This window comes from Pseudochaenichthys georgianus, chromosome 14 (genome assembly GCF_902827115.2).
Source record: "Pseudochaenichthys georgianus chromosome 14, fPseGeo1.2, whole genome shotgun sequence".
NCBI classification, from domain to species: Eukaryota; Metazoa; Chordata; class Actinopteri; order Perciformes; family Channichthyidae; genus Pseudochaenichthys; species Pseudochaenichthys georgianus.
Window position 1 is genome coordinate 34,707,069 of NC_047516.1, and position 21,374 is coordinate 34,728,442.

The 21,374-nt window shown below is 41.6% G+C and overlaps 1 protein-coding gene and 1 non-coding gene across 2 annotated transcripts; both read right to left on the minus strand.

The window, feature by feature from the left end:
• Positions 1-1,616: 1,616 nt before the first annotated feature.
• trnas-cga (transfer RNA serine (anticodon CGA)) lies at positions 1,617-1,698 on the minus strand. The gene has a single exon. It is a non-coding gene; the product is annotated as a tRNA-Ser (tRNA).
• A 622-nt stretch (positions 1,699-2,320) lies between these two features.
• LOC117458199 (butyrophilin subfamily 1 member A1-like) lies at positions 2,321-21,218 on the minus strand. The gene is made up of 9 exons (XM_034098508.2): positions 21,075-21,218; positions 20,399-20,505; positions 11,538-11,853; positions 6,725-7,015; positions 5,587-5,706; positions 5,412-5,436; positions 5,217-5,314; positions 5,024-5,088; positions 2,321-3,574 (listed from the first exon to the last, which is right to left on the minus strand). The coding sequence occupies exons 4-9, from the start codon at positions 6,993-6,995 to the stop codon at positions 3,479-3,481; spliced, it is 675 nt and encodes a 224-aa protein (XP_033954399.1). The 5' UTR covers positions 6,996-7,015; positions 11,538-11,853; positions 20,399-20,505; positions 21,075-21,218; the 3' UTR covers positions 2,321-3,478.
• Between the last annotated feature and the right edge of the window lie 156 nt (positions 21,219-21,374).

A 21,374-nucleotide genomic window follows, 5' to 3' on the forward strand; every position in this document is an offset into this window, starting at 1 on the left:
AGTTTTCAGTTGTCAGGATTGTATACAGTGCCATCTATTGGCCGGAGTTTGAACGCAGTCAGACAGAATTCAATATATAAATCTCTTCGGAGTATGAGTCGCAGGACCAGCCAGACAGGTAAAAAAAAATCGCGATTTATAGTCCGGAAAATACGGGATACATAATATAATTTGTTATGCTATATGTTTCTTATTGTGCAGTGAAATGAACCCAGACAGGGTGATAATGTCCCCGATGCTGAAGCCTGCTTATAACTTGTCATTTGACAAAACAGGGTGATTTCTAAATAATTGATTTTCCATCAAGAAAGATTTTCCGTTCTAGTAAAAACATCTTGACCTGCGGTAATAGCAATTTAACTTGAAATGACAGCAGCACTGATCGAGGGTTTCTGTCCTGTTACTGTTCACATTTTCTTTGCCATTAAGCAGTCTTTAAACACAGCCAGAGCACATACAGTGTTCCAGTGCAGTTGTAGATATGTAGATACGCCACCTCCGGCTAGCAGTGGTCCACTTGGCAACCTTGGCTAATGAAGGCTTTTTAGATGAATGGACATCAATGCAGACTCAAAAAAAGGTTTGACCACGTCCAAAAACGCACACAACAAGAAACTGAAAGGCTTTGTGTTATACAATTTCATCCTTGTCCAGGTGTTTTCATTGTCGAGCTTGTCGACTTGCCTTGTTTACTGGCTCATAAATATCCAGGCTTTATTGACAGAAAAATCTCCTATTTTGCTTTATTTAGGTTGTCATTGACTTGTTTGCAGTTATGTCAGTGTATAGGGGAGTCTTGGTAGTATTGCAAGATCCACAAGGTTGAGCACCTCGAAAGGTGGGGGGATGGGTTGATCTGACCAGTTTAATATTGTAATATGTCATTCTTATCACAATCATTGATTTTTACAATAGATCAAATTACATGTTATTTAGCTGACGTTTATATCCAAACTGACTTACATAAGCCTAAAAAGTCTAGACATGCCTAGGGGAGAAATGTGGGGTTATCTAGATCAGTGGTTCCCAACCTTTTTTCCCAAGAGCCCCCCAAATGACTCCTGTTGGAAGTCGCGCCCACATTTATATTAAAGAAAGAATTACACATTTCTGTCTTTTTCTGCCTTTAATACTAACTTGAATTTTATTTAAAATGAATTAGTCAATTATTTTTTATATTTTATTGTAATGTAGAGACAAGGCTTTTAGTGACAATATTGCCTTACAATTATATGTAAAAAAATATATATATAAAAAAAGAAAGAAAAAAAAAAAGTCTAAATATGATATTTGGCCTCAAATCAGGTTGGGAACCACTGATCTAGATGGCTTGATGTGTTGACTGCAGAAGATGGCATGAAAGTTTTCCCGCTGATTTGCATACCAGCACTTTACCACCATGAGCCACAGCCATCCGTAGAATCAATTGTCACTGATTACAAACACCGAGATATCTAGACTCTAGACTTCTCTAGTATTAACATCAGTGGGCGGCTATACAGCGTAAAGAGAGAAGCCTCGCTCAAGGACAGATGGCGACCTTGCACCCTTCCTCTCATAAATATGCAGTTTTATCAAAGCAAATTCCAGCAATGTGTTAATTATTAAACTTCAACCGCTGTGAGCAGGATTTGAACCTGCGCGGGAATATCCCATTGGATTTCGAGTCCAACGCCTTAACCACTCGGCCATCACAGCTGTTTCCCATTCTCCTTACTAACTGAATTAGTCACAGGGTTGGCCAAGTCTGTCACGTCTCTTTAAATAGAAGTTAGTGCAAGTGTTGCAATTTTATGACACACACACCCTCTATCTTTCCTGCTCCTAAAGCCCATGCTCCTAACAACACACACTCTTATGTTCAACCAACCCCTTGCATCTCGGTCGGGTAAAGATGAGATTTTCATTATCCCCAGTCTAACTCACATGCTCACAGAACAGGATGCACCTCCACAAGGGGTGGCAAATGGAATACATTTAGGACAGGCTGCAAAATTAAATCAAATAGAAATAATGTTATTATAAACATATTCCTCAGAACTACATAATTCATTCTCCTGAAATAGATATTACAGATATATCAATCCTTTCAATTTCAACTGCATCAAATGCCCTCCAGATGGCGCTTCTAGTCTTGCTGCTTAAAGACCGAGCATTTCACAGGTTTCAGGAAAGACAGGTCTTCTTTAAGGACATAACTGATTCTTCAAATGAATCCCCACATTGGGAAACTGCAAACACAGTAATAAGGGATACAAATCAGCCTTTATGAATAGAAAAATAGTCTTTATTCCAGCAACACAAACACAAGCATTTTGAATATACAGTATTTATAAATCACATGAATTTTCTCGCAAATTTAGCTGGGTATCGAAACCCAAATGTGGCTGAATAAAATTGAACTATGAATTAAATAAATATATAATATTACATAAAATAATGTTCATCAGTTCAGACGGGAAGACTACCTTTAGACGTATTTATTATCAATTCTCTCACACTCCTCAACTGCTATATGTAAAAGGGTTTATTGCTTGTTTATTAGTTCATCAATCTTTAAAACAGACCACTGATCAGAAGAGTATAACATATAAGGAGGATTGCATTTTAAGACATGTACGGCTCATTCTGTTTGAATTATGTAACACATCAGTAAAATATATTGCTCAGTATAAACTAGAATAAACATAGTTAACCAAATGAGAACAACCATAAAAGGTAGAGCTCGTCCAGCCTCGATCCCTGCTCCAGGTGCTGATGTGATGGTCTTTACTCCAGCAAACACTCAGAAGGAGCCGGTCCTTCCTCACTCCTTTCTGCAACAGTGTTCCAGAACTGCATAAAGGTCTCCTATCATGCTATTTTTAGGCATATATTATAGGTCTCAGACATATACAAATATATAAAAAAACATGTCTATGAAGTGTTTTACTCAAAAATACAGATCACCCATTCTAGCCATGCCTCATATCCCTCTATTTCAGCCCTGTTAGTGGTGATTCGGGGTAAAGGTTAAAAAAAAGAGAGAGGGCGGAGCTTATGCCTGTTCGTGCGAGAGAATTCTACCGGCAGATACTCAGCTAAATGCGGCCATATCATGTTCCAAACCACATCAAGGATTATGTCTGAAACAGTACGGAGCTCAAATGCAAGGTGAGTTCCTTTTTATATCCTGCTTCTTTACACATACTCTCTCCAGTACAGGTTAGCTCTGAGTGTTAGCGATGCTTGCTAATGTAAATAAAGACCATATTACTTCCAAAACGTTGTGCATTGTTTCTGATAGGGCCGTGGGCGTAAAGCCAGTCCACATTTCTGATATTACGTCATATCGGCAGCAAATCTGGATCAGCTCCGTTGAACCCCCGTTTTTAGAGATTTGCGCACGGAGGAAAAGAGAGAGGGTTTTATTTCTGAGTGCATTTTGCATGATAGGAGACCTTTAACATTTGCTGCCCTCCTCGTCGTCTTCCTGTCCTCACACAATGGTGACATGTCTGTGCTTCCTGAAGGCGGGTTTATCCACAGTGATGTAAGCATTTCCTGTGTGGGTACTGTTCACAACATCAGGCATCTAAAAACCAAAAGCAAGATTCGTTATTAAAGTAATTTGCTTCTTAAAGATAGCAAAGATTTCCAGCTATAACTCTCTTTCTCTTAAACATAATATCTGTATGATAGGCATATTCCAGGGCCCAGGTTTAAAGCCGTCGTCTGATAGCCAGCAGCACTTGCCGGCTCCAAAAATGTATATATTTATATACTGTATATACACTGAACAAAAATATAAATGCAACACTTTTGTTTTTGGTCCCATTTTTCATGAGATGAACTCAAAGATCTAAAACATTTTCTATATACACAAAATAACCATTTCTCTCAAATATTGTTCACAAATCTGAAAAAATCTGTGATAGTGAGCACTTCTCCTTTGCCGAGATAATCCATCCCACCTCACAGGTGTGGCATATCAAGATGCTGATTAGACAGCATGATTATTGCACAGGTGTGCCTTAGGCTGGCCACAATAAAAGGCCACTCTGAAACGTGCAGTTTTGCTTTGTTGGGGGGGTCCGAAAACCAGGCAGTATCTGGTGTGAGGGGTAGGATTAGGGTTAGGGTAATGTTGTGAATCGAGTGGCCTGTGTTCGTCGTTCATAACATACGCCTGCCCATACCATAACCCCGCCACCACCATGGGCCACTCGATTCACAACATTACCCTAACCCTACCCCTAACCCTAACCCTCACACCAGATACTGACTGGTTTTCGGATCCCCCCAGACCCCCCAATAAAGCAAAACTGCACGTTTCAGAGTGGCCTTTTATTGTGGCCATTCTAAGGCACACCTGTGCAATAATCATGCTGTCTAATCAGCATCTTGATGTGCCACACCTGTGAGGTGGGATGGATTATCTCGGCAAACGAGAAGTGCTCACTATCACAGATTCTTTTGGCTAAACTTAGCCAAAAATAACTCTGACGCAGTTTGCCATTGTTTCTATTGCGAGAAACAATTTGGGCTTGGGTCGCTGGGAATGGCAGCAACGTTAACTGTGACATCTTGAACGGCACCTACACTGAAAAAACTGAACCGTTGACTTTAATTAAATGTATTAAGTCAACACATTTCCCATAACTGTATTAGCTTAGTTGAAAGCAACATTGAACCTTACATAGGTTAGTTGAACCTAATATGTTTTATTTAAACTTGCTTTCAACTAATACAGTTGTGTAAATTCTGTTGACATTATATTTAATTAAAATTAACATTTCAGTTGTTTCAGTGTATTGAGCTCTTGTCGGTGGAAAAGAAAAGTGATTCTCATAAAGGTTGCAAGTCAAACCAACTACTAACCGACACTAGCACAGAAGTCAAAACGGAACTCAGTTCAGTGGGAAAAGTTTATAAGGGGTGTCTTATTATTCTTGTCCCCATGACCTAACCACCACATGCCAACATTAAGCTGCTCCTAATGCTTATCACTGTGTACCCCTGAACAATATCTCAAAAACCTTACCTCAGAAAAAGTGGAGCCATTTTCCGGGAAAAAGCTGCTGTCAGTGAGGTCAGTGGGAGCGACACCTGTGAACGGAGAAGAGAGACAGGACAGACTTAATTTCTCACGGGTAGATTATACTGTAGCTTGGTGGGGCAGGTATCAAATAGATCAAGCTTGTGTGTGTTTGTGTGCATGCAAGTTTGAGTCTTACTTGTTTGACCCTCTGGCACATATCCTGTGTTCTCCTGGCCCTGATTCTGTCCCGCTACATGGACAGTACTGATCTGGCTCTGAGTCCTCACTCTTCTGCTGCACATACATGATTGATAACAGAGGACACATGTAGATGCTGTGATACAACAATAACATGCTGTTGTTAAGAGTAGTGACAACATATCCATCTTACCTCATTTCATCTTCGTATGTGGTTTCTGCAGAGGATTGTCAACAACAAATTACTTAAAGTTAATGTGATACTGTTTGCTGAAGAATATAGGTTTGACTTCTTTAGTGATTTCGGAGATACTGTATTGTGGAGCTTTATACCAATATCATTTGTTACCAATATAACGATGCCTTACTTTTTTCTTTCCTCCTTTTGTAGCAGAAGATGATTCCAATGATGAGCAAAACCAGCAGAGCAAAAGATCCAATAGACACGACCACAGCTATCAGCACGGTCCAGTCCGTAGGCTTTGGAACTGTTAGAGAAGACACTCAAAGACTTAAGACATTTAATTGTCAAATTAATGTGTCAAATTGATAATACTGAACACATCCAAAATGAGAGGCAAAACATTCCCTTTATGAGGACACACTGAAAGCACAGACTAATTGTGCACATACATTTCCATTTTCTCCAATACCTTTTGTTTGGATGGGAGAATTGTGGTGAAGGATTATTACATCATACAGCATTTAGAGCCTGAATGGAGGAGGCTGATGTGAGAATTAAGTCTAACATATCTCAAATGGGCAGTATACAGGTTTGCACCTTGCAGTCAGACACTGAGGCGTCTCCTTAATCCACCACACTGTAAAAATCTCTTCCAAATGGGCTTAATGGAAATGGATGCATACCCTATTACTTGTGCTGCTCCTCCATCGTGGACAGCATGTTGTCCATGTTGGAAGCTGTACACTAATGGATGTTGCTTTTAGTGTAATTCTATCAGGTATTGTTTTTTATTCAATTAAGATCCGGTTTTATCAGATTATTCTTCAGTTACATAGGTTCAGGAGTAGAGATGGTCTTTTTGCAGTTTCTCAAACAATCATGGATTAAGAAGTGTACATTAGTGCAACTGAGAGGTAATAAAGACATCAACTCATCCTTATATCTACCATCATCTTTAAGTAAAATATATAATTCGTTTTTGGAATACCATCAAAACTAATGATATTCCCGTCAGCCTCAGCAGTTTTCTGTTGCAGTTAGCAATTATTGATTTATTTTAAGATTTTTTTGGGCCAGATTAGCCTTTATTGGAGATGACAGTGTTGAAAGGAGGAGACAGGGTATGCCTAAAAAACACTCTATAGTGTACAATTAGACTTGGTTTTATTGATACACTAGGCAACCAAAAAACGACCTTTTAACTCCATACTCTAGTTTTGAGGAAAACTAACTAAGCAACACAACTATTGGACTTGTCCAACTTCAGAACAGCTGAGAGGAGGCTTTTTTGCAAGACACATTGAGAGTGTGGCGGATCTTACCAACTTCCAAGTAGACGGAGCTGGATTGTGGGCTGGCTAGTGTCTCCACAGTCGCCCGGCACTCTATCTGGGTGTCTCTGACTGCCTGGAACTTCAGGACACTGGTGCAGTTGAAGACATCCCCGTCAGCCATGCTGGTGGTGTTGTACAGGCTGCTGTTCACAGCCTCAGAGTTCCAGGTCCAGCTGACAGTAGGTATGGGGAACCATTTGGACGATACACACTGGAACTCCACCTGCTCGTCCTGCGCCACCGTCACATTACCTCCCATGATGTTCACGGTACCACTCTCTGAGAAATACATGTAATTAATAAATGTACATGGAAATTAAATATTATAATAAAAAAGTATAGAATATACAACACTTACACACACACTTACACACACACGTTTTCTCACACATGTGACATGTTTGAATTGGCATGATGTATGTATGTATGTTTGGTTTTGTTTCAGCCAGTTATGCATTAAATGTTTTTAAATTGTGTAATAGTTTCTGTTGGTATGAAAAATATGTGTTCCTTCTGTTGAGAAATATGGCTGGCTAAAAGAAGTTTAGCGCTAAGCCACCGTGCATTTAGCATTTACTTATCCTTCAAAGACTAATGGACACATTGCAGCTGGAGCAAGATCGATGGATAAAGGACCTCTGACTTTGGACCTGAGAGTTCTTGCTGGTCTCTTTCTTATTAGGATGTTTTTATGAACTAGAGGTGCAAGGACATTTTGAGCCTCATATACAAGTGCTAGAATTTTAAGATCAATCCTTGTTTTAACTTAGAGCCAAGGCAAAGATCTAAGAGCAAGTACTTATACAGTATGAACAAGTTCAGCCGCATTTAGCTGGAGTCACCACAATAGTGAATCAAATATTACAGTTGTAGACTGCTGTGTATTACCCCTGTACAGTCTATGGGATTACCCCTTTTTCACTCAAATAAGCTCCTTTCTTGTTTCATGCTGGGGTTGGTGTTGGTTCGCAGTTGGTTCAATTTGCGAAACACCTCGTTCCAGTTTGCTTTTCCACCAATCAGAGCCCAAAAAGAGCAACATTGTGATGTCTTGTTGCTACATTTCAAGCAAGCCAGCGTAAATATTACACACAATAGTTAAAATGGCAGACTGCCTCGGAGCTGTGAACAATTTGCTCTTATACTTACTAAAACAGATTGAATCACAAGCACGACTTCTCCAACAACTTTATACTCTTTTTCAAAGTGCCGCTAAGTTTGAGAAGAGTCTAATGGTATTTCACTATAAATCAGAGGCAGAGCTTGTGCCTGGATGCTTCCATTGTGGTAATATATTGTCTTATCAGTTTATTGATAAATTGTTACAGGCGGCCTGTGGAACTGCCAGTCAGCTGTTCCTAAGGCTGACTTCATCTCTGGCTACGCCTCCCTGCAGTCTCTGGATTTCCTTGCTCTCACTGAGATCTGGATTACTCCATCCAACACATCCACCCCAGCAGCTCTCTCCCCAGCATATTCCTTCTCCCATACACCCAGACCCACTGGCAGAGGAGGGGGCACTGGTCTCCTGCTCTCTCCCAAATGGAGCTTTTCCCTCTTCAAGCTACCTAACTTCACTCCTTCCACCTTTGAATTCCATGCCGTCACAGTAACCCATCCTATACAATTAACCATTGTTGTTCTCTACCGTCCACCAGGCGCCTTGGGGGACTTCTTGGAGGAGTTAGATCATCTCCTCTCACACATCCCTGAAACTGGCCCTCCTGCTGTACTTCTCGGAGACTTCAACCTCCAGACGGGGAAGATAGACGAACTAACATCTCTGTTAACCGCCTTTGCTTTCTCACTGTCTCCATTCCCACCAACTCATAAAGCTGGCAGTGTCCTTGATCTCATATTCTCAAGGAACTGCTCTACTTCTAACCTCTCTGTAAACCCGCTCCACACATCCGATCACTTCTTCATTTCATTCTCTCTACCCCTTTCCAAACATAACAAACTAATCTCTTCTCATCCTGCACCTGTCCGCCGTAACCTCCGTTCCCTCTCCCCCTCTACCTTTGCCTCATCGGTGCTCTCAGCCCTCCCTTCCTCTGACTCGTTCCAACTCCTGCCTCCAAACTCTGCTACAGAAACTCTCCTCTCTACTCTCTCTTCCTCTCTGGACTCTCTCTGTCCTCTCACATCTCGGCAGGCTCGTCAGTCCCCTCCTACTCCCTGGCTAAATGACGCACTGCGTGCTAATAGAACCGTCCTTCGGGCAGCAGAGCGGAAACGGTGGAAATCCAAACACCATGACGACCTCTTAACCTATCAGGCTCTCCTCTCCTCTTTCTCTGCTTCGATCTCTCAGGCAAAAAGCACTTTCTTTCAAGATAAGATCCAATCTTCCTATTCCAATCCCAAAAACTATTTTCAATCTTCTCCACCCTCTTGGACCCTCCCAAAGCCCCTCCCCCCTCCTCACTTCTGTCAAGCGACTTTGTTAACCACTTTGAAGAAAAGGTTGATGATATTCGCTCTTCTTTTTCTGACTCACCTTTACTCACCGCTGGGTCACCAGACCCTCCTTCCACCCGCACACTAACCTCCTTTTCCCCTCTCTCCACGTGAGGTTCTTACCCTCATTACCTCTGCCCGCCCCACCACCTGTCCTCTGGACCCTATCCCTTCAAACCTCCTTCAGACTATCGCTCCTGATATTCTATCGTTTCTCACCCATTTCATCAACACTTCTCTAACTTCTGGTCACTTTCCAAACAGTCTTAAGGAGGCAAGAGTAAACCCTCTCCTGAAGAAACCCACTCTCAACCCGTCTGATGTTATAAACTACAGGCCTGTCTCTCTCCTCCCGTTCCTGTCTAAAACACTTGAACGCGCTGTCTTTAAACAACTCTCCTGTTATCTCCATCAGAACAACCTTCTGGATCCGCACCAGTCTGGTTTCAAGGCAGGTCACTCCACAGAAACTGCCCTCATTACTGTCACTGAGGAACTGCACACTGCTAAAGCAGCATCCCTCTCCTCTGTCATCATCCTGTTGGACCCGTCTGCTGCATTCGACACGGTGAACCATCAGATCCTCCTTCGCACTCTCCAAGAACTTGGAGTTTCAGGCTCTGCACTTTCCCTCCTCACCTCATACCTCAAAGACCGTACCTACAGGGTAACTTGGAGAGGGTCCGAGTCCGACCCTTGTTAATTAACTACAGTGGTCTCTCAGGGCTCTGTTCTTGGTCCCCTCCTCTTCTCCCTGTACACAAACTCGCTCGGATCAGTCATTAGCCCGCATGGTTTTTCATACCACTGCTACGCTGACGACACCCAATTAATTCTGTCCTTTCCCCGCTCAGAGACCCAGGTCGTCGCACGCATCTCTGCTTGTCTAGCTGACATCTTTCAGTGGATGTCCGCTCATCACCTCAAGCTCAACCTTGACAAAACTGAGCTGCTTTTCCTTCCGGGAAAAGATTGTCCCACTCTTGACCTAACAATCAACATTGGCACCTCTGTTGTTTCCCCGACTCAGACTGCAAGGAATCTGGGTGTGACCCTAGATAACAACCTGTCCTTCACTGCAAACATAGCTGCTACAACCCGCTGCTGCAGATACACGCTTTACAACATCAGGAGGATGCGTCCCCAGCTGACCCAGAAAGCGACGCAGGTTCTGGTCCAGGCTCTCATCATCTCACGCCTAGACTACTGCAACTCCCTCCTGGCTGGTCTACCTGCATGTGCCATCCGACCTGCAGCTCACCCAGAATGCAGCGGCTCGCCTGGTCTTCAACCTTCCTAAATTCTCCCACACCACTCCGCTCCTCCGCTCCCTCCACTGGCTTCCGGTAACTGCTAGAATCCACTTCAAGACACTGGTACTTGTGTACCATGCTGCGAATGGATCTGGCCCTTCCTACATCCAGGACATGATTAAACCGTACACCCCAGCACGTGCACTCCGCTCTGCATCAGCCAAACAGCTCGCTGCACCCCCACTGCGAGGGGGACCCAAGTTCCCATCAGCAAAAACACGTGGGTTTGCTATCCTGGCTCCAAAATGGTGGAATGAGCTCCCCATTGACATCAGGACAGCAGAAAGCTCACACACCTTCCGGCGCAGACTGAAAACTCATCTCTTTCGACTCCACTACGAGCGATATAATTACTAACAAAGCACTTATATACTAATAAAGGGCTGGCTTATCTAAAGCCAGTTGAGTAGCACTTGAAATGTTTTGGCTCTATGAAACCTGATGTACTTATATGACTCTGTTTTCTTGAAGTTTGTATTTTCTTGGTCGAATGCACATATTGTAAGTCGCTTTGGATAAAAGCGTCAGCTAAATGTAATGTAGTGTACTTTTCACGATGATTTAGCTCCTGATAGTCTTATATGACAACTTGTTTGTGTATTTATTACACCTGATACTTCATCAAAAAAAGGAAATAAACAGCTTAGGCTACTGTAACAGGTTGATATGGGTCTTTTCTAACCGACTTACACCACAATGGTAGCGGATGGGGACGTTTTTCAAAGTATGGTGAATGATAAATAATTGTCATGCATGAATATTCAAAAGCATTCCAATGTTTTCTTCTGATGGAGAAAGGGTATACAAATGTGTTTTATTTAGCCACAGCTGATGTTATATTATAGACTTCTTTCTGCGGACTGATATGACTGCACATCTTCAGTGATGAAATCCCTTCAGCAGAGTATCCTCAGCTAACGAAAAAGAGCAGACCGCTGAATGTCCAAATTGACCAATCAGAATAGAGTATTCAATGGAACCCTGTAATGAACTTATATAACTGCAGCCGGACATCTTAATGGCCCTACCTTGTACGTAGAGCTGTGCCGTCTTTGAGCCGTAGTTCCCCTGCACAGAGCAGGTGACGGCCCCCCCCCTCGCTGCGGGTCACGTTCTGGATGGTGAACTCCACACAGCTGGCGTCACCGCTGGAGCAGAATCTGGGAGAGAACTGCTCTGAGATGGAGATGATGTCACCGATGTCAGTGACAGTGGTTACCAAAAAGCCTCCCACACTCCAGGTCATGACTTTCCATGCTCCTTGCACGGTGGCGTTGAATCGCACAGCAGAACCGTGGAGCACTGTGGCATTCAGCGGCTCCAGCTGGAACTGTTCTGACACAGCTGAAAAAAGAGAGGATTGCTTTGAGTCAAATCTATGACAGACCAAATACTGTATCTTTAGTCTATGGCCCAGAGGTCAAGCAGGAATTTTATAAAGACTGGACATATTTGTTCAACTGAACATCGTCATGTGTGTTGTGATGACTGAAGTCTGTCTCCATTGCTGTTGCATTGCATTGCATTGATTTGATGATCCTATGTACAATAAATACATTCATGTTAGTTTAACTCAATTATTTATGCCGCCTTTTATTTGTGTAATTGATTAAATTAACAGAATACAAATTCAAGGTTAGATTGGAAGGTTGATTTAAAGGTCACCTATTCTGCAAAATCCACTTTTTCATGTCTTTTATGTAAGGGATAATGTGCAGCGAGGCGCTCATTATGGGGAAAAGAACACCCTTCATGCTGATCAAGCTTCGCGTCGGGCTCCTGAACAGCCTGTCGGTTGTTCTTTTCCCCATAATGACCAAGTCGCTGGACATTATCCCGCTTATTACAAGGGCACATTCTCAACAAAGTAACGATATGACTCCCATTATTAATTGAAATGCTTTTATAGATTTAGAAAATGTTTTTATTGATTAAAAAAATTGTTGATTTAAAATGACATGCATCTGCTAAGACAAATAGTCCGTTGTTACTGTTTGAACCACGTAGCAACGGCAGGAACTGCTTCGATAGCATTTTTGCGGACCTTTTTGATTACAGATTTGAAAACATCGTTGCTTGTTTTAAAAGTAGCACAATTCATGATGTCAAACCTTGGAAAGTATCTAGATATCCCTGCCCTAATGCCAAAGGAACTGCACACCAGAGATGGGGACTCGAGTCTGCGACTCGGACTCGAGTCGCACTTAAGTCGCACACACAGAGACTTCAGACTTGACTTGGACTCGTGACCAAAAGACTTCAGACTCGACTTGGACTCGTGTGTTGGGACTCGTGAACAATCATTGTGTTTTCTATTTTTGGCGTATTAAAGGTGGGGTAGGTACATTTGAGAGAAACCGGCTCGAGATCGCTAGAATTTGAAAATACACAACCGGAGATAATCTGCTAGACTCTAGAGGCTGCTACTTCCTTATAGAGCCCGCCTCCTCCAACACACACAAACGTGCACATGACCAATGAGGGCACGAGATAAGTTGGTGCCCAGGTGGAAGGCTGACAGGCAGGTAGGCCATCTAGTTATTTTAGCCGGGCTCATTACGCAGACGTGCGCGCCTCTGTTACTACCTCGTAGTAACACAATAGCGACCGGCGGCACACCTGCGGCTGTACCGCTTGTAATAGAGAACCGCAGTGACGCGTCCTAAAACCCGGAAGTAAGTTAGCATTTTTAGCACTTCCGGTTCCTTCGTCAAAAAAGCAATGTATTTTCTCCATAGGGTTTTGGAAAATAGCTCGAAATAAGGTCTGTGGTTGACACAAATTTAAGAGATAAATCACGTTTTGTTCTACGACAGTAGATACATCAGCAGTGACCCCACTGGTGATTTGTGAAGAGTTTACGTGTCTGAAAAACGATGGTTGTTACCGAGTGGCTGAATAGGACTACAGAAATGGTCGAGTCCGTTGTACGTCATTACGCCTACACACGTAAACACTCCCGCTAAGTTTGTTTTCCCCTGTGTTCTGCTTGAAAGCAAGTACCTGCCTATCTTTAGTAGCCTATCTGTAGTCTCTTTAGTATCTGTATATATATATCTTACCATTAGAATCTCTATTTTTGAAATGGTCATTTTTAACACCGTAGTTTTATAAATTATAGAACAATTAATTACCAGTGTTTTCCAATTTTACTCGGCAGTTCGTTTCGTTGGCTAACGTTAGCTAAAGCTAGCGCTACTAGTTAGCTGTTGCTTTGCTCCGGGTTGCAGCCACAGGTCTTCGCATGAAACGTGCTCGTTCTATCGTTTCCCGGCCAATGTTTTCCAAAGGAGAGTCTGGATTCGTGCCATGAGGTAAGCTGACGTTACATTGTTGTCCATGTCACGGTGAAATGTAAATGATGGGTAGTGTATCGCCGTTTTAGAGATGGCACTGCTGAAAAGACCGCAACAGAAGTAAAGATAATGAATACATCCTATTAAAACCTGTGTGGCTTATATGATAAGTCTAATTAGTACAAGCAGCATAACGTTTCACCATGTAACTAAAGATTGTAGTCAGGGAAATCAGTTTGACATATTGAACTAATAACAAATCACCTCTGGCTGGCAGAGAACTCTCTGCTCCATAGCTTCTCTTGGACGTAACATCACATGTACATTTTACATTTATATTCAATTTAATATTCCATCCCTCACATACTTTTGTATATATAATAACTCATATTTTGTTTTTCTTGTTATGCTGCTGCAACACAAACATTTCCCCAATTGGGATCAATACAGTAATATCTTAATTAATTAAGAAATATAACTATTATAATTAGTGTAGCAGCTGACACCTATTTTCAATATGGATTAATCTACCTTTATTTCTTTAGTTCAATTTTGATCTATAAAAATGTCAAAATAGTGAAAATGTTCACGAGACAAAGTGCAAGGTTATATCTTTAGATGTTTTGTTTTAGCCTATGTACTGTATGTCTTAACGCTCTTATATGTGACGGTGTGACTTCCATGAAACTAATATTTTATATCTTCCCAACAGACGAGCTGACAGGAAGCCTAACCCCCTAAACGCAGTTTGTGGAGTGGAAGGTAACAACTACATATTAATGTTTTAAAGTTAATTAAGAACTGCGAGGCTGCACACACGACGCTCCGCTTCCGCAACGTTTTGAAACGCGCCTGGTGTGTTAGGTCGCAGGAGGAGGTCGCAGCGTGGCGCAGCCGCAACGTAACGCGGCGCAGACGCTCCGGGTGCATTTAGGGGGTAACACTCTAACAACCACAACATTGCAAAGGCGAGTAAATGTAAATTAAAAACGATTCACAATTTCTTAATTTCTTCTTCTTTCTTGCAGTGAGGTGAAGCTGACCTTGCACTTGGTGCCAGTAAGGATGCTCCTCACGCAGGCTGAATGTTTCTCTTCCTTACTGACACAGAAGCCCTTGATTTGCAATGCTTCACTAATTGTCATTTCCCTGGCTGCATAGGGACACTTTACCTCCAGCACAGCGGGAGACCCTACCAGACCATCTGGAGATGCCCCCAACACTCCTGATTGGGAGAGCCACAAACCTGACTCATGGACCTGCATCTGGGTTGCAGTGGTGAATGCCCCGACGCCCTCACATTCATTCATAGTCCCCCACTGTACAGAAAAAACACCACCAAGGGTCTGTTGTTGCCCTAGCACCCTGGCAATAAGGGAAGCAGTCGCACGCTTTGACCTCAGGACAGCTCCAACGTTGCTGGCAGTCAACCTTCCTTTCCTGAACAAATGCCAGTTTGGGTTGGTTCGCTGACCAGTGTAGCCACCTGAATTGCCCTCTGTTGCTCCTCAGACAATGCCATGCTTGCCACAATTGCCTCAGGTCCCTGATGCCCAACAGATTTGAAAATGTCAGGAACAGTAAGTGTTTCCAAGCTGTAGTGTTCCTCTTCTGGCTCGGGGGAGAGAAGCCAAGACATTCCTGAGAACCTGCCCCCGAGTCTGTCCCTCAGCCAGTCACGATCTTCGGAGGTGGGCTCTCTTGTCAGCGGGTTGAATGAGTTATTGGTTGGAGGAAATAGCTCCTCCACTGAATGTGTACGTTTAGCTGCCTTTGGCTTCTTCCACTGACGGGGGGTGTCAGTGCAGCTGAAAGTGTGGATGGCAAAGATGGCTAATAAGCCGCATGACTGCATTTCCATTCTCCACATGGGCATTCACATTCTGTGGAGAGAATTCCCTCTTCTCCTGTAGATACCTGTGGTGGTGGGATTGTTTTATTATTTAAAATATATTTACATTTGTAATGCCTTCCCAATTATAGCCTACTGTATGTTTATTTCATGGATAGTTCTGTGTTTTCTGGTGTGTAATATTTGTAATCTTGGGGCCTCTTCTCTTTAACGTCTACATGCTACCACTGGCTCAGATAATGAAGAACAACAAAATAAGTTACCATAGCTATGCAGATGACACACACATTTACGTAACCATTTCACCAGGAGACTATGCTCCATTTCAAACACTGAGTAAGTGCATTGAACAAATCAATGACTGGATGTGTCAGAACTTTCTCCAATTAAACAAAGATAAAACTGAGGTAATGGTTTTTGGAGCCAAGGTGGAACGTATAAAAGTTAGCGCTGAGCTTCAGCCTGCAATGTTCAAACCAACAGATAAAGCCAGAAATCTAGGTGTAGTCATGGACTCTGACCTGAGTTTCAACAGTCACATTAAAACAGTTACTAAATCAGCCTACTATCACCTAAAGAACATATCTAGGATTAAAAGACTAATGTCACAGCAGGATTTGGAAAAACTTGTCCCGTTATCTTCAGTAGACTGGACTACTGCAATGGTGTCTTCACAGGTCTCACTAAAACATCTATTAGGAAGCTGCAGTCCTCACTGACACTAAGAAAGTGGATCACATCACTCCTGTTCGGAAGTCTTTACACTGGCTTCCTGTGTGTCAAAGAATAGATTTCAAAATACTGCTGCTGGCTTATAAAGCACTGAATGGTTTAGGCCCAAAATACATTTCTGACCTCCTGCTAAATGATGAACCATCCAGATCTCTCAGGTCTTCAGGGACTGGTCAGCTTTCTGTCCCCAGAGTCAGAACTAAACACGGAGAAGCAGCGTTCAGTTATTATGCTCCAAATATCTGGAACAAACTCCCAGAAACCTGCAGGTCCGCTGCAACTCTGACTACTTTTAAATCCAGCAGGAAGACTTTTCTTTTTGTCGCTGCTTTTAATTGAACTATTCATATCTTAAACTGCACTGTAACTTTTATCCATGTATTTTTTCTTTTAATGTTTATTTTATTAGCTTTGCTTTTTAATGACTGATTTTAAATAACATTTCTTAATGTCTTTCATTTTTTGTAAAGCACTTTGAATGGCCTTGTGTTGAAAGGTGCTATATAAATAAACTTGCCTTGCCTAATAAAGATTTCATGTGACACATAAAATGGATTTGTTGATGGGAATTAATGTGAATAAATTAACTCTAGGTTAACGGTACTCTTGCTATAACTACTCACCGACACTCTATAAACCGTGTCCCTCATGCTAGCCCTGACAACACCGGTAAGCACACCTTCATCTAGGCTGCCCGTGTCCTGACTTGTAGTGGTTCTCTCCTCTATCTACACTCTTCTTGTCATCTTTGTAAAACGATATCAGACTGGTAATTGACACAGCCATGACTTCTAGTTAAATTCAGTGTGGCTAAAATGAAAAGCTTTGTTAAAATATGCAAGTGTGCGGAAGTCAAAGTCAGCTTTATTGTAAACAATTCTACATGTGTTATACATCCAGAAATATCGTTTCCCACAGTGTGACATGTAGCCTATACATAAAACAAAAAGGGCCTAGATAACCGGGGTATACAGTTTAAAATGTTAATATATTTAAAGTGTTCAAAGTGCAGTTTCAGTGCAAGTCAGTTGAAACGATCTTAAGTTGGCGTGACGTTGAAGTCGTGCGACCCTGCTGCTGTACAAGCTTGTAGTTAGTTTATAGCATAACGTTAGCATTTAGCTTTTGGCGACTAGATTTATGATTCAAAAATGATAAAAGTAGGGTTGACATGTGGAGATTATCCGGCTGAACAAAACGTGATCCTTCTCTTAAATGTGTGTCAACCACAGACCTTATTTCGAGCTATTTTCCAAAATCCTATGGAGAAATTGCATTGCGTTTTTGACGAAGGAACCGGAAGAAGTTTACATCCGGGTTTTAGGACGCGTCACTGCGGTTCTCTATTCGGTTCAACTACAAAAACTTCGAAAAAACGCTGGCGGCACCAACAAAAGGAGCGCACACTGCAAAGTCTGCAATATCAAAATCAAGGATGCTGGCGCAACAACGTCGAATTTCAGCAGGCACAGTCACATTAACGCATATGGACGGTTAGCAAACATGTTTAGCTCAGCATCAGCTATGTAATGTTAACTTAGCTTGCTGCTAGCTTTGTAACTGAATATTTGAAAAGATTAGTGAATTGCTTGTCACACTTGTTTGAGTTGAGTGGCGTTGACATCCAACTCTTGACATGACATAAAAACGGTCGGTAACGTTAATCATTACCCGCTTTTAAGTACTTTTAACAGTTTCCCTGCGGGGGATTAATAAAGTATTTGCTTACTGATTTCTGATTCTGAAGTGTTTTGCTTATAAGTTGTTTGCATTTAGCTAAAGTGTGATGTTTTCCCTCATATTGCATTGCAATAGCCTGTTTAAAGTCATCATATAACAAACAACTCATCAGTACTGATACTGTACGCTAATAGATATAGGAGTGATAATAACACAGTAAGTGCTTTGAATTTCTTAGATATAGCTGTGCAGTATTCTGAACAGCCTGGAGAGCAGCAGACAATAGAAGGCTTATTACAACCAGAAGAGACTTGAGACTTTTATTTTTTAGAGACTTGAGACTTGACTTGGACTCGTGACCAAAGACTTGAGACTTGACTTGGACTTGCAAAAAAAGACTTGTGAACATCTCTGCTGCACACTGAATATATTTGCCGTTTGATGTCTATGTCTGGAGCGTTGCGTAAAAAGGAGGGTTTCTGCCCCGTTACTTCTCCGCTGTTTTCTTGTCTTGTCAGTTTCAAAAGCAAGTTTGCTTTTCGGCCAAACTGTATACAGTTACATCGACCGGACTTCTTGCTGCAGATGTGAGCGTCCTTAACAACGGTCAATAAATCCTTGACAGCGGTCTGTCTGTACTGGATTAACAACGTGTCACGTGTTCTGAATTGACCAATCAGAATCGAGTATTCAACTAAGCCATGTAATAAACATAAATATGTGTCCCCTCTGTGTAAAGAGATTCTGAAAGTTTCCGGAAAAAAGATTCTCTCTCTTTTTGTCCTGCTCCATTTCTATAAAAACCTGTCTGAAAATGAGCTGATCAGATTTTGGCCACTTTGTGATGTCATAACGTTTTTTGGCTTGTATAACCATTAGCCAATCACAAACCAAGGTAACACCCCCCACCTTATCACCTGAATCTCCTCCAAGAGCATTTTTATCTAAAGTAACAGACCCAGAATCAGCATTTTTGTAACAAGGCTGAAATATGAGGCATGGCCTGTTTTGTATATAAATATACATATATCTATATCTGAGACTTTGATGAAAAACAGTTTAAACGACAGGATTATTGCCTTATTGTTAATTTTATAGTTGCTTTTGTTTTTTTGGTTTATACCAAAAATATGCAGTCTCAATAGGCTCTCAACAAAAATGCATTCTGACATTTTGAACACTACATATCCCTATCCTTAAATATGTAATAATTTGATTGAGCCCTCCCCATAAAAAGTTGCCCAAGTTGAATTTCTGTATGCTTCTACAGGTTTTGAGTGCAGCACCTTGCAGGTGCTCACATTCATTGGTTATCCATGCAATGTGAGAAGCAAAAGAGAGAAATATGTCGTAATAGTGTCAGTGATTTAAATCTGTTCAGCAACTCTGTTTGAGCTCGTCCTTCAGGACTAAGGAAGGCTGCATAGTATGGCACATAACACTCTTTGTTCAAAACTGTGCTTAAGTTTGCTCAGAGTAAATACATATCACAAAGGAAAAGTTCTGCAAGTGGACTGATACTCAAACACATCATTAATGTGGGCTCAGATTACACATGCTGACATAGAGTTTAAGAACGTGTCTGCATGTGTTCTTGAATCATTTGTGAGTAAGCAGAATGCCATTTTCTCTGTGTTGACATTTTGATGAGAATTTCTGATTATATTTCAAACAGTCTGGTTTGCTTTAGCTTTCTTTGTTCAAGGCAGTATTAAGGGTAATGATTAGTCACTATTAGAAACCCTCAGCAAACATGTTTGACCTGTTGTGGTGTTCAGAGAGTGCTACTCTGGTGGTCAAGAGCTTTTAAGAATTGTTTGCGATGTCATTCAGAACCAGTACACTGAAAAAACTGAAACATTAACTTGAATGAAATGTATTATGGCAACAGATTTCACAAAACTGTACCAGGTTAGTTGAAAGCAATTATATTAAGTTATAAATAAAAAAAGATTAGGTTCAACTAATTTGTATTGATTTCAACTAACCTAATACAGTGAGGTGAAATATGTTGACATAATACATTTCATTCAAGTCAACGGTTCAGTTCAATTTTCGGACTCATTTCATTCATTCTCATCAGGAGTCGATACAAGAGATTCAAGCAATGGAATCTCCCCACAGGGATCAATGCAGTTTAATAAAGCCCTTCTGTAAGACCGTTGACCTTACATGTCTATTAAAATGCCAGTAGATTGTGCTATTAAATTACTGAATTTTCATAAATCCCATGTGGAAAATAAGCTTTATTTCGGTGGAATATTTAATTGTTGTGATCAATTCTGTCCAGCTCAGGAGATGTGTATAGACTTGAAAAATGAGTTCTGACCTCCGGTTGCAGACAGCAATAAACAGACGAGGAGGAGGTTGGGCTGTGATCTCCAGGAAGCACTCATGTTGTTGTTGTTGTTGTTGTTGTTCCTGAGGTCCAGAGTCCTATAAAATTGAGAAAAAGCTATAAATAATAATGCACATATCATGGTTGGAATGAACTAAACTGAAAACTGGAAGGCAATTCAATGAAAACTTCAGCGGCGAATGCCAGAGAAAGTGACAGAAGGACATGATGATTTTACAACTACATTAATAACTACAAAATAAATATAGATTGGGAAGATAACCTAAAATAAATGGCCTGAACTCAGCCATCATTTCTCTAAATCAGAGCAGAGGCACCAAGAAAATTACAATAATATACTCAATGACCAGCTTGGAGACAATGACTTTCAAAGTTCAACATTATTTGAAAAACTGTGCGAAATCTACAAGTATCCTCTTTCAGGCAAAAATGAGAATCCCTAAATAAAGAATTAGCCAGTTTTATTTCCCATGTTGTTGTAACTCACTCAATACATAACCCGACAGATAACATTGTCGTCACTCATTTATAGTCTTCCATACTTTGCTAGTGTTGGTATTAAAACAATCGTCTCAGTAGATGAATTACCTGCCTTCGTAACAAAATATTCCTCAGAAGTTAAGCATCTTCAGTTAAAACAACTTACCGACGACGAGCTCCCGGTGAGTGTTTGCATCAAAGCGTCATTTCCTGAAACAGCAGGCGAGCAGCAGGACTCCACCCAACTGTAAAGCTCTCACACCGGGAGTAAGGTCCAGCCCTTATCACCTCACCACACCTGCAGTGCTGTGTGTGTGTGTGTGTGTGTGTGTGTGTGTGTGTGTGTGTGTGTGTGTGTGTGTGTGTGTGTGTGTGTGTGTGTGTGTGTGTGTGTGTGTGTGTGTGTGTGTGTGTGTGTGTGTGTGTGTGTGTGTGTGTGTGTGTGTGTGTGTGTGTGTGTGTGTGT